Source organism: Ornithorhynchus anatinus, chromosome 8, assembly GCF_004115215.2.
Source record: "Ornithorhynchus anatinus isolate Pmale09 chromosome 8, mOrnAna1.pri.v4, whole genome shotgun sequence".
NCBI lineage: Eukaryota > Metazoa > Chordata > Mammalia > Monotremata > Ornithorhynchidae > Ornithorhynchus > Ornithorhynchus anatinus.
In genome coordinates this window covers 69759740-69771971 of record NC_041735.1, presented here as the reverse complement: position 1 = coordinate 69771971, position 12232 = coordinate 69759740, and the positions used below count along the sequence as shown (strand labels likewise).

Genomic DNA, 12232 nt, shown 5'->3' with positions numbered 1-12232 from the left:
TACAAGTACATGGACACCCCGCCCGGGGAGGGGGTGGCTTCTCGGTGCCCACCGGGGTGGACAACGCCTGGCTTGGGGGGGGGGAGCCTTTAAACAGTGCTCAGTACAGTGTTGGACACTTGGTAAGCGCTTAACAAATACCATCATTATCGTTACCTTTCGTCTAGGGCGGCCCACAGTCCGGGAACCGCACACAGGTGTACACGTATGCACACGCGGAGGGTGACCGGCACGGCCATCTGACCCGTCTTGTCCGTGGGGTCCCTTGGGGTTTTCCTGAAGGGGGGCGGTGCTGCCCGGGGAAGAGTCAGAGACGCGGTGCCCGGCCCCCCGGCGGGGGCCACCGCGCGCTCGGAGCCGGCGACACGGGCCACGGGTCACGCGCTCACGGGCGGTCGCGTCTCCCGGCCGCCACGCCGCCGGCCGTGTGACGACCCCAGGGACTGAGCCACGCCGGGGGGCGGGAGAAGGTGGAGGGGGGCTGTCTGCTCCGACCCCGACGACGTCGCCGCGGCGGGTAGCCCGGATCCAAAGTCAGGGCCGGGAGGCCCCGCTCCCGGGTGGTGCCCGAGGTCGCCCCGCCTCCTCCGCCCCGGGACACAAGGACACGGAGGGCTGGCATCACCTCAGTTTAATGATCCAGTAGATGACCGAGAAGACGAAGAGGGCGAAGAGCATCATGTAGAAGAGGAGCTTGGTCTGGCTGCCCCGGGACAGGACCTTGAGCCGCCCCAAAGTGGCCCCCAGGAAGCCGGCGGTCGAGTCGAACTCCGAATCCTGAGGAAAGGTGTGCCTGAGCCCGCTGGGCTCCCTCTGCTCTCTCACGCCCGCCGGGTTCCCTGGGCCCGCTCTGCCCGCCACGTCCGTTCTGCCCTCTGGGCCTGTCGTGTCCTGCCTTCTACCTTGGGCAGACCGCCCCGGGGGGACTAATAATTGACTGATGGGGGGCGGGGGGGCCTTCATCCTGGCTGCATTTTTTTTTTTGATGGTATGTAACAATAATGTTGGTATTTGTTAAGCGCTTACTACGTGCAGAGCACTGTCCTAAGCGCCGGGGGAGGCTCACGGTCTTCATCCCCATTTTACAGATGAGGGAACTGAGGCCCAGAGAAGTGAAGCGACTCGCCCACCGTCACACGGCTGACAAGGGGCGGAGCCGGGATTCGAACCCACGACCTCCGACTCCCGAGCCGCGCCGCTTCTCGTATGTGTTAAGTGCTTTCTATGTGCCACGTACTGTGCACTGGATACGAGGAAATCGGGTTGGATACGGTCCCTGTCCCACACAGGGCTCACGGTCTCAATGTCCATTTTACAGATAAGGTAGCCGAGGCCCAGAGAAGTGAAGTAACTCGCCCAGGGTCACCCGGCAGACAAGGGGCAGAGCCGGGATTAGAACCCAGGTCCCTCTGACTCCCGGGCCCGGGCTCTGTCCGCGCGCCCACGCCGCGCCTCTAATGGAGGAAGCCGTCCTGGGTTAGGCCGGACCCGCAGAGCTGCCCGAGGCGCTCGGGCTGGACCGAGGTCGTCCCCGACGGCGCTTCCGGCCTCCTCCCGCCCCCGGGCTGCACACACCCGCGGGGGCCGGACCCCGGCTCAAACCTGCCCCCCGTCACCTGCCCCCCGGTGGTGGTCGGAAAGGGGAGGGGTGGCAAAGGAGAAGAGGAGGAAGAGGAGGAGGTGGGACAAGTGGGGCGGACAGGAGCGAGGAGGGGGTGGGTAGCCCAGGGTGAGCAGAGAGAAGACCTAGCGGGGAGAGGAAGGAGGAGGGAGAAGAACGGGGGCGGGCGGTGGGGCAACAAGGGGTGAGGCGGGGAGGGGCGTGGGGGGAAACCCCGGTTCCCCGCTGCCCCTACCGCTCTCTGAACTCAGGGCTTCCCCCGTCGAAGGGAACGTGCCTCCCACCCCCTCGGTGTCCCTCGGGGGAACCCAGACCTCCGCTTTTCCACGCTTCGGGACCCTCGGGGGGAGCCAAGTCGATTCCGGGAGAGCCGACCACAAGCGTCCGGTTCCCCCCCCGGCCCCCGATCACCTCCGGGTCCCCGAGGGAACGGGCGCCGTCCCTCCGGCGCGACCCGGGCCGCTCACCATTTCCGACAGCATCTTGTTCTGATGTTTGACTTCGTGGCCGATCTCAATGGAGAGCTGGGGAGGGGGGAGAGGGGCGGCGTCAGTCAAACCTTCCCCTGCACTGTCCGCCTCGGTCCCCGGCGCCTCAAACCCAGTTTCTGTCCCTAGTGCTCTACGGAAAAAAAATTATTTCTTCCCAAGGCTCCTTTTCCTTGAAACTCTAACTGAACCTATGAAAACTCCAGGGATCGCGTCTACCGATTCTCTTGTACTTGGCAGAATGCTCAGTACAGCGCTCTGCACGGAGTTGACTGTAAGCTCCTGGAGAGCAGGGGACGCTTCGACCACCTTATTGTAAAAATAATGTTGGTAATGTGCAGAGCACTGTTCTAAGCGCTGGGGTAGATACAGGGTAATCAGGTTGTCCCATGTGAGGCTCACAGTCTTCATCCCCATTTTACAGATGAGGCAAGTGAGGCACAGAGAATAATAATAATAATGATGTTGGTATTTGTTAAGCGCTTACTATGGGCCGAGCACTGTTCTAAGCGCCGGGGTAGACATAGGGGAATCAGGTTGTCCCACGTGGGGCTCACAGTCTTAATCCCCATTTTACAGATGAGGGAACTGAGGCACAGAGAAGTGAAGTGACTTGCCCAAAGTCACACAGCTGACAAGTGGCCGAGCGGGAATTTGAACCCATGACCTCTGACTCCAAAACCCGTGCTCTTTCCACTGAGCCACGCAGGCAACCACTCAGTATGGGGCTTTTTTTTTTTTAATGGTATTTAAGTGCTTACTATGCGCCAGGCACTGTATTAAGTGCTGGAGTAGACACAAGATGATCAGGTTGGACACAGTCCCTGTCCCACATAGGGCTCAGGGTCTTAATCCCCATTTTACAGATGAGGTAACTGAGGCACAGAGCAGTGAAGTGACTTGCCCAAGGTCACAGAGCGGACAAGTGGCAGAGCTAGGATTAGAACCCAGGTCCTTCGGACTCCCGGGCCCAGGCTCTACACACTAGATCGTGTTGCTTCTCCTGCTCTCAGGAGGGGTTGAGACTAGACTGCCAACTGATTGGACTGGCTGAGAACCAAGAGAAAAGCCACCCCACCCTGACAACAACCCTGGGAATCAATCGGGGCTATTCACTGAGTGTCTGCTCTGTGACCCCGGGCAAGTCATTTGACTTCTCTGTGCCTCAGTTACCTCAACTGTAAAATGGGGGCTAAGACTGAGGCCCCTGTGGGACAGGGACCGTCCCCATCGTGATTAACTTGTAAGAAGCAGCGTGGCTTCGTGGCAAGAGCCCAGGCTTCGGAGTCAGAGGTGGTGGGTTCTAATCCTGACTCTGCCACTTGTCTGCTGTGTGACCTTGGGCGAGTCACTTCACTTCTCTGGCCTCAGTTACCTCATCTGTAAAAAGGGGGATTAAAAAATGTGAGCCCCACATGGGACAATCTGATTACCCTGTATCTAGCTCAGTGCTTAGAATAGTGCTCAGCACATAGTAAGCGCTTAACAAATACCATCATTATTATTATTATCTGCTCCAGTGCTTAGAACAGTGCTTGGCACACAGTAAGTGCTTAACAAATACCACAATTATTACTACGTGCAGAACACTGTACTAAGCGCTTGGGAGGCTAAAATACAATGGGTAGGAATTCTTCTCTCCAGTTTACGGGAGAGTGTAAGCCCGTTGAGGGCGGGGAATTTTTCTGTTTATTGTTGTACTGTACTCTCCCAAGTGCTTGGCACAGTGCTCTGCACACGGTAAGCGCTCAATAAATACGGTTGAGTGAATGAATGAAAGGAGGTGAAATGGAGGCTCAAGGAGGTGACGTGACACATCCAAAGTTGCCCAGCTGGCCAGTGTGATTAGAAGCCAGGCCCCCGGACTCCCAGGGAGCCTCGACGGGCCGGCTGGAGCCGCATCCCTCCCCTCGGAGAGCCCTAATAATAATGATAATATTGGTATTTGTTAAGCGCTTACTATGGGCCGAGCACTCTTCTAAGCACTGGGGTAGATAGTTGTCCCACGTGGGGCTCACGGTCTCAATCCCCATCTTACAGATGAGGTCACTGAGGCCCCGAGAAGTTAAGTGACTCGCCCGCACAGCCGACAGGCGGCGGAGTGGGGATTCGAACCCCTGACCTCTGACTCCTAAGCCCGGGCTCTTTCCACTGAGCCGCGCTGCTTCTCTTCTTCCGAGCGACCCCGCCCGGCCCAGCCATTCCGTCCCTCCCCGCGTCCGGAGGCCGGTCCCCGTGCCGACGACCCGGCGGCCCTTACGGATTTGATGGCTGTGACTTTGGAGCGCAGGCTCTCCGTCAGCCTGTCGTTCTCCTCCTCGCACGCGCTGTAGCCGCCGCCGGGGTGGCCGTAGTTGCCATGGAAACCCGCAGGTCCTCCTTCACCTAGGGGAACAGCCGGACACGGAGCGGCTCGGTGAGCAAGTTTTTAAGCTTGAGCGGGGCGCCGAAAACCTTTAACGCTCTGCCCAGCGGCCCCATAACCTTGGCGCGTAGAACGGTGCACAGCTGAGACTGGTTTTCGTGGGGAAAAAAATGGGGAGAAATGGTATTTACTGAGCGCCTACTGTGCGGTGATGGCAGTAAAAAAACCGTGGTACGGGTTCATTCAATACTATTTATTGAGCGCTTACTATGTGCAGAGCACTGTACTAAGCGCTTGGAACCAACCAGTCGGCAACAGATAGAGACGGTCCCTGCCGTCCGACGGGCTCCCGGTCCGATCGGGGGAGACGGGCGGACGAGGACGATGGCGATAAACAGAGTCGAGGGGGAGAACGTCTCGTAAAAACGATGGCGACTAAATAGAATCGAGGCGATGTGCATTTCGTTAACAAAATTAACAAAATTAATAGGGTAATGAATAGGGTAAATAGGGTAGGGAAATACGGGTTCAGATTTTACTAGCTAAGCGCTAGGGGAGATACAAGATGATCAGGTCGGACCCCGTCCCCGTCCCACGGGACTCAGTCCGAGAGGACTAGTGATTAAAAAAATTGTGCTATTTGCTAGGCGTTTACTAAGCGACGGGGTAGAGGCGAGATAATCAGGTCCCACGTGGGACTTTCACTCTAAGTAGGAGGGAGCACAGTTATCAAAATAATTTGGCAGATGATGGAACTGAGGCCCAGCGAAGTGACCTGACCAAAGTCAAGCAGCAGGCAAGTGGCGGAGCCGGGGTTAGAAGGCCGGCCCTGAGCAGCGACGGTCTCTATCTGTCGCCCAACTGTCCATTCCAAGCGCTCCGTCCGGTGCTCTGCACCTAGTAGGCGCTCAATAAATACTACTGAATGACTGAACTCAAGTCCTCCGATTCCCAAGGCCCAGGCTCTTTCCACCAGGCCACACCGCTTCTCAGTGGTGAGCACAGCCCTGTGCTAAGTGCTGGGGGAGGAGCGCGCGGATGAGGTGCGGACACGAGGCACCTCACGAGAAGCAGCGTGGCTCGGTGGAAAGAGCCCGGGCTTTGGAGTCAGAGGTCACGGGTTCGAATCCCGGCTCCGCCACTCGTCAGCCGGGTGACTGTGGGCAAGTCACTTCACTTCTCGGCGCCTCAGTTCCCTCGTCTGTAAAATGGGGATGAAGACCGGGAGCCCCACGGGGGACGACCTGATTCCCCTGTGTCTCCCCCAGCGCTTAGAACAGTGCTCTGCACCGAGTAAGCGCTTAACAAATACCGACATTATTATTATGAGGCAGCATGGGGTAGTGGATAGAGTCCAGGCCTGGGAGTCAGAAGGTCACGGGTTCTAATCCCGGCTCCGCCACTTGTCTACCGCATGACCTTGTGCAAGTCACTTCTCTGGGCCTCAGTTCCCTCATCTGTAACACGGGGATGGAGACCGTGAAGCGCGTGTGGACTGCGTTCAACCCCATTTGCTCGTATCCACCCCGGAGCTTACTATAGGGCCTGGCGCACAGTAAGCGCTCAATAAATACCACGGCTATTATAATTATCGTACCTGACCTTTCTCCTATCTATTGTATTTTGATGTCTGTCTTCCCCTCCAGGTTGAAAGCTCCTTGTGGGGAGGGATCACGTCTATCCACTCTCTCGTACCCTCCCAGGCTCTTAGGAAAATGCTCTGCACACAGTGGATCGTAAGCTCCTTGAGATCGGCCATCGGGTCCGCCAAGTCTATTGCCCCGCCCTAGGCGCTCAGTACACGGTAAGCTCTGAGCATAGTAAGTGTCCGGTAAATACTACTGATTGATGGATTGGGACACCCGCAGCTAGGGGACGAGAGGTGAAAGAATGGCCGAGTTAATATAGTAGTCCAGTGGAGGCTTAAACCCCCAAAGACAATAATAATAATATTAATGTCGGTATTTGTTAAGCGCTTACTATGTGCAGAGCACTGTTTTAAGCGCTGGGGCAGATGCAGGGTCATCAGGTTGTCCTACGTGAGGCTCCCGGTCTTCATCCCCATTTTACAGATGAGGTCACCGAGGCCCAGAGAAGCGAAGGGACATGCCCAGAGTCACACAGCTGACAAGTGGCAGAGCCGGGATTCAAACCCATGACCTCTGACTCCCAAGCCCGGGCTCTTTCCCCTGAGCCACGCCGCTTCTCTTGAAGAAGACAAGACAAGAAACTCGACAGCGTGTCTTGAGGCAGCTTGACGGGTTAGAATCCCGGCTCGGCCGCTGGTCGGCTGTGTGACTTTGGGCGAGTCGCTTCACTTCTCGGTGCCTCAGTTTCCTCATCTGTAAAATGGGGATTAAGACTGTGAGCCCCACGTGGGACAACCTGATTCCCGTGTCTACCCTAGCGCTTAGAACCGTGCTCGGCACATAGTAAGCGCTTAACAAATACCAACATTATTATTATTATTATTGTTAATAAATATAGGGACCATATCCTTGGTGCCGTCCATGGAGGCTTTTTTTTGTTTTTATCATTTCATCCTTCTTTATGTCCGTCATCCACCTCCTCTTCCCTGCCGTATTCTCAGATTGCCAGCCTCTTGGGGCTGTGATTAATTTTCACCGGTCTATTATCCCCCAGTGTTTAGAAGAGTGCTCTCTACACAGTAAGCGCTTAATAAATACCATTATTATTACTTCTGGACAGGAATTATTTACAGAAGAGGAGGGAAACAATGTGGCCTAGTGGAAAAAACACACAAACGGGAGTCGGGAAGACCCAGGTTCTAGTCCTGGCTCTGCCCCGGCCTGCTCTGTGATGTTGGGCAAGTCACTTAACCTCTCTGGGCCTCACTGGTAAAACAGGGATCGATTACCTGTACTTTCTCCCACTTAAATTATGAGCGCCACGTGGGACAGAGATTGTGTCCGATCTAGTTACGCTGAACCGACCCCAGCGGTTAACGTATTGCTTGGCACTTAGTAAGTACGTGACAATAATTGCGGCATTTATGGAACGCTTATTATGTGCCAGGCACTGTACTAAGCGCTGGTGTGGATCCAAGCAAATCGGGTTGGACAGAGTCCCTGTCCCACGTGGGGCTCACAGTCTTAATCCCCATTTGACAGAAGAGGTAACTGAGACCCCGAGAAGTGACTTGCCCAAGGCCACATTGCAGGCAAGTGCCGGAGGCGGGATTAGAACCCATATCCTTCTGACTCCCGGGCTCGGGCTCTGGCCACTAGGCCATGCTGCTTCCGGCTCTGCCACTTGTCAGCTGTGTGACTGTGGGCAAGTCACTTAACTTCTCTGTGCCTCAGTGCCCTCATCTGTAAAATGGGGATTAAAAAAACTGTGAGCCCCATCTGGGACGACCTGATGACCCTGTATCTCCCCAGCGCTTAGAACAGTGCTCTGCACAGAGTAAGCGCTTAACAAACACCAATGTTATTATTAAGTGCTTAACAAATACCATAAAGAAAAAAATTCAGCCAGGATGAAGGGTGGGAGAGCCTCTGCACTCCATCAATCAATGGTTCTTTTTAATGATAATTATGTTGGTATCTGTTAAGCGCTTACTACGTGCAGAGCACTGTTCTAAGCGCTGGGGGAGATACAGGGTCATCGGGTTGTCCAACGTGAGGCTCACAGTCGTCAGCCCCATTTTCCAGATGAGGTCCCTGAGGCCCAGAGAAGTGAAGTGACTTGCCCACGGTCACCCAGCTGCCAAGCGGCAGAGCCGGGATTCGAACCCATGACCTCTGACTCCCCAGCCCGGGCTCTGGCCACGCTGCTTGAGCGCCGTGTGCGGAGGAAAATACTGAGAGTTTGGGAGAATACAATAGATTTGGAAGAAAGAATTCCTGCACTTAAGAAGCTTACCGTCTACCCAGGGAGACAGACAAAATAAATTACAGGCAGGGGAAAGGATCTGGACATAAGTGCCGTGGGTCGGGGTGAATGTCAAGCGCTTAGAGGGTGGGCTGAGGTGTCCCCAAAGTTCAGGCCCTCTTCCATTCATTCCTTCATTCAATAGTATTTATTGAGCGCCTACTATGTGCAGAGCACTGGACTAAGCGCTTGGAATGGACAATTCGGCAACAGATAGAGACCATCCCTGCCCATTGACAGCCTAGAAGTGTAGAAGCCTAAGAAGCAGCGTGGCTCAGTGGAAAGAGCCCGGGCTGGGGAGTCAGAGGTCGTGGGTTCGAATCCCGGCTCTGCCACTTGTCAGCTGGGTGACTGTGGGCAGGTCACTTCACTTCTCTGGGCCTCAGTTACCTCATCTGTAAAATGGGGATTAAGCCTGTGAGCCTCACGTGGGACGACCTAATTACCTTGTCTCCCCCAGCGCTTAGAATGGTGCTCTGCACATAGTAAGCGCTTAATAAATACCAACATTATTATCTATAAAATGGGGATGAAGACTGTGAGCCTCACGTGGGACGACCTGATGACCCTGCATCTCCCCCAGCGCTTAGAACGGTGCTCTGCACATAGTAAGCGCTCAATAAATACTATTGAATGAATGAACGGATGAAAGGGCGTGGGGTGCGGGTGCGGGCTGGGCGGGCGGCCTGGTGGACGTCGGAGCCGGGGTAGGAGGGCAGACGGAGCCTTCCACCGTGGCTCCTTCCCTCCGGAGTCCGGGGCAAAGTGCGGGCCGGGATTGCCCAGCCTGGAAAGGGCGGCGATGCTCAGTACGTGGCTCTCAGGGGTGACCAAGCCGAAACGCCAAGCCCGGTGCCAACCTGGGCACGGACGGCAGAACCTACTTGGGGCCCTCCCCGAACGGTCCCGGGCACTGCCCCTCCTGCCCCACGGCAGATCCGACACAAGCACCGGACGCGGCTCCCGGCCTGACGACCCACACCGGGCGGTAAAAATCAAAGAAATTGTGGCATTTGTTAAGCACTTACTATGTGCCAAGCACTGTTCTAAGCGCTGGGGGATACAAGGTGAGCAGCTTGTCCCACGTGGGGCTCACGGTCTTCATCCCCATTTGACAGATCAGGTAACTGAGGCACAGAGAATAATCATGTTGGTATTTGTTAAGCGCTTACTATGCGCAGAGCACTGTTCTAAGCGCTGGGGGAGATACAGGGTCATCAGGTTGTCCCCCGTGAGGCTCACTGTCTTCATCCCCATTTTCCAGATGAGGGAACTAAGGACTAGAAAAGTACAGTGACTTGCCCACAGTCACACAGCTGACAAGTGGCAGAGCCGGGATTCGAACGATTCGAATTACGATCGGTGATTATCGGTTAGAGAAGCAGGGTGTCTCAGTGGAAAGAGCACGGGCTTGGGAGTCAGAGGTCATGGGTTCTAATCCCGGCTCCGCTGCTAGTCAGCTGGGTGACCTTGGGCAAGTCACTTAATTTCTCTGTGCCTCAGTTCCTTCATCTGTCAAATGGGGATTAAAACTGTGAGCCCCACGTGGGACAACCTGATCACCTTGTATCCCCCAGCGCTTAGAACAGTGCTCTGCACATGGTAAGCGCTTAATAAATACCAACATTATTATTATTACCCCCGTGCTCTGCCCATAGGAAGCGCTTAACAAATACCAACATTATTATTATAATTATTACCCAGTGCCCTGCCCATAGTAAGCGCTAACAAATACCAACATTATTATTATTATTACCCCCATGCTCTGCACATAGTAAGCGCTTAACACCAACATTATAATAATTATTACCCCAGCGCTCTGCACATAGTAAGCGTTTAAATACCAACCATATTGCTCTGCACATAGTAAGCGCTTAACAAATACCAACATTATTGTAATTATTACCCCAGTGCTCTGCACATAGGAAGCGCTTAACAAATACCAACATGAGTATAATTCTTACCCCAGTGCTCTGCACATAGGAAGCGCTTAACAAATACCAACATGATTATAATTATTACCCCAGTGCTCTGCACATAGGAAGCGCTTAACAAATACCAACATGAGTATAATTCTTACCCCAGTGCTCTGCACATAGAAAGCGCTTAACAAATACCAACATGATTATAATTATTACCCCAGTGCTCTGCACATAGGAAGCGCTTAACAAATACCAACATGATTATAATTATTACCCCAGTGCTCTGCACATAGGAAGCGCTTAACAAATACCAACATGATTATAATTCTTACCCCAGTGCTCTGCACATAGGAAGCGCTTAACAAATACCAACATTATAATAATGATGACCCCAGTGCTCTGCACATAGTAAACACTTAAATACCAACATGATTATAATTCTTACCCCAGTGCTCTGCACATAGGAAGCGCTTAACAAATACCAACATTATAATAATGATGACCCCAGTGCTCTGCACATAGTAAGCGCTTAACAAATACCAACATTATTGTAATTATTACCCCAGTGCTCTGCACATAGGAAGCACTTAACAAATACCAACATGATTATAATTCTTACCCCAGTGCTCTGCACATAGGAAGCGCTTAACAAATACCAACATGATTATAATTCTTACCCCAGTGATCTGCACATAGGAAGCGCTTAACAAATACCAACATGATTATAATTCTTACCCCAGTGCTCTGCACATAGGAAGCGCTTAACAAATACCAACATTATAATAATGATGACCCCAGTGCTCTGCACATAGTAAACACTTAAATACCAACATGATTATAATTCTTACCCCAGTGCTCTGCACATAGGAAGCGCTTAACAAATACCAACACGATAATAATGATGGCCCCAGTGCTCTGCACACAGGAAGCGCTTAACAAATACCAACCTTATTGCTCTGCCCATAGTAAGCACTGAACAAATACCAACATGATTATAATGATTACCCCAGTGCTCTGTACATAGGAAGTGCTTAACAAATACCAACATTATAATAATGATGGCCCCAGGGCTCTGCACATAGTAAGCACTTAACAAATACCAACATGATGACAATGATGACCCCAGTGCTCCGCACACAGTAAGCGCTTAACAAATACCAACCTTACTGCTCTGCCCATAGGAAGCGCTTAACAAATACCAACATGATGAGAATGATGACCCCAGTGCTCCGCACACAGTAAGCGCTTAACAAATACCAACATGATTATAATAACGCTGACCCCAGTGCTCTGCACAGACGAAGCGCTTAAAAAATACCAACATGATTATAATTATTGTTATTCTCACGACGACTGAATGATTGACAGATGGAGCGACGTGGCAAGCCAGGAGGCCGGGGGTCAGAGGTCAAGCCCCCCACCATTGCCCGGTCCTGGGGGGGGGGGGGGAGACAGTGGCCCCCTCCCGTCCCCTCCGCTCACCCAGGCCTGCGCGACGCATCCTGGGATCGAACCGGAGCCAACCGGAGCCAACCGGAGCGAACCGGACGGAGGCGGCTTCGGCCCCCCGGCGCCGGCCGCCGAGCGCCACGACACCCTCGGCGCCCGCTGATGACGTCACCGAGCCCCCTCCCTCCTCCCCCGCCCGGGGCCTGCTGGGAAATGTAGTCCGCGGCCCGTAGGCCCCCTGGGAGCCTGAGGGAAGGGAGGGGAACCAGAATAAAAACCTTGGCGTTTGGTCCTTGAATAAAAACCTTGGCATTTGGTCCTTGAATAAAAACCTTGGCATTTGGGCCTTGAATAATAATGTTGGTATTTGTTAAGCGCTTACTATGTGCCAAGCACTGTTCTAAGCGCTGGGGTAGACATAGGGGAATCAGGTTGTCCCACGTGGGAGGGTCACAGTCTTAATCCCCATTTCACAGATGAGGGAACTGAGGCA

The 12232-nt window shown here is 53.7% G+C and overlaps 1 protein-coding gene across 1 annotated transcript; it reads right to left on the bottom strand.

The window, feature by feature from the left end:
* Window positions 1–616: 616 nt before the first annotated feature.
* On the bottom strand, window positions 617–11890 carry BET1 (Bet1 golgi vesicular membrane trafficking protein). The gene is made up of 4 exons (XM_029070832.2): window positions 11773–11890; window positions 4370–4494; window positions 2089–2145; window positions 617–777 (listed from the first exon to the last, which is right to left on the bottom strand). The coding sequence occupies exons 1-4, from the start codon at window positions 11789–11791 to the stop codon at window positions 622–624; spliced, it is 357 nt and encodes a 118-aa protein (XP_028926665.1). The 5' UTR covers window positions 11792–11890; the 3' UTR covers window positions 617–621.
* Between the last annotated feature and the right edge of the window lie 342 nt (window positions 11891–12232).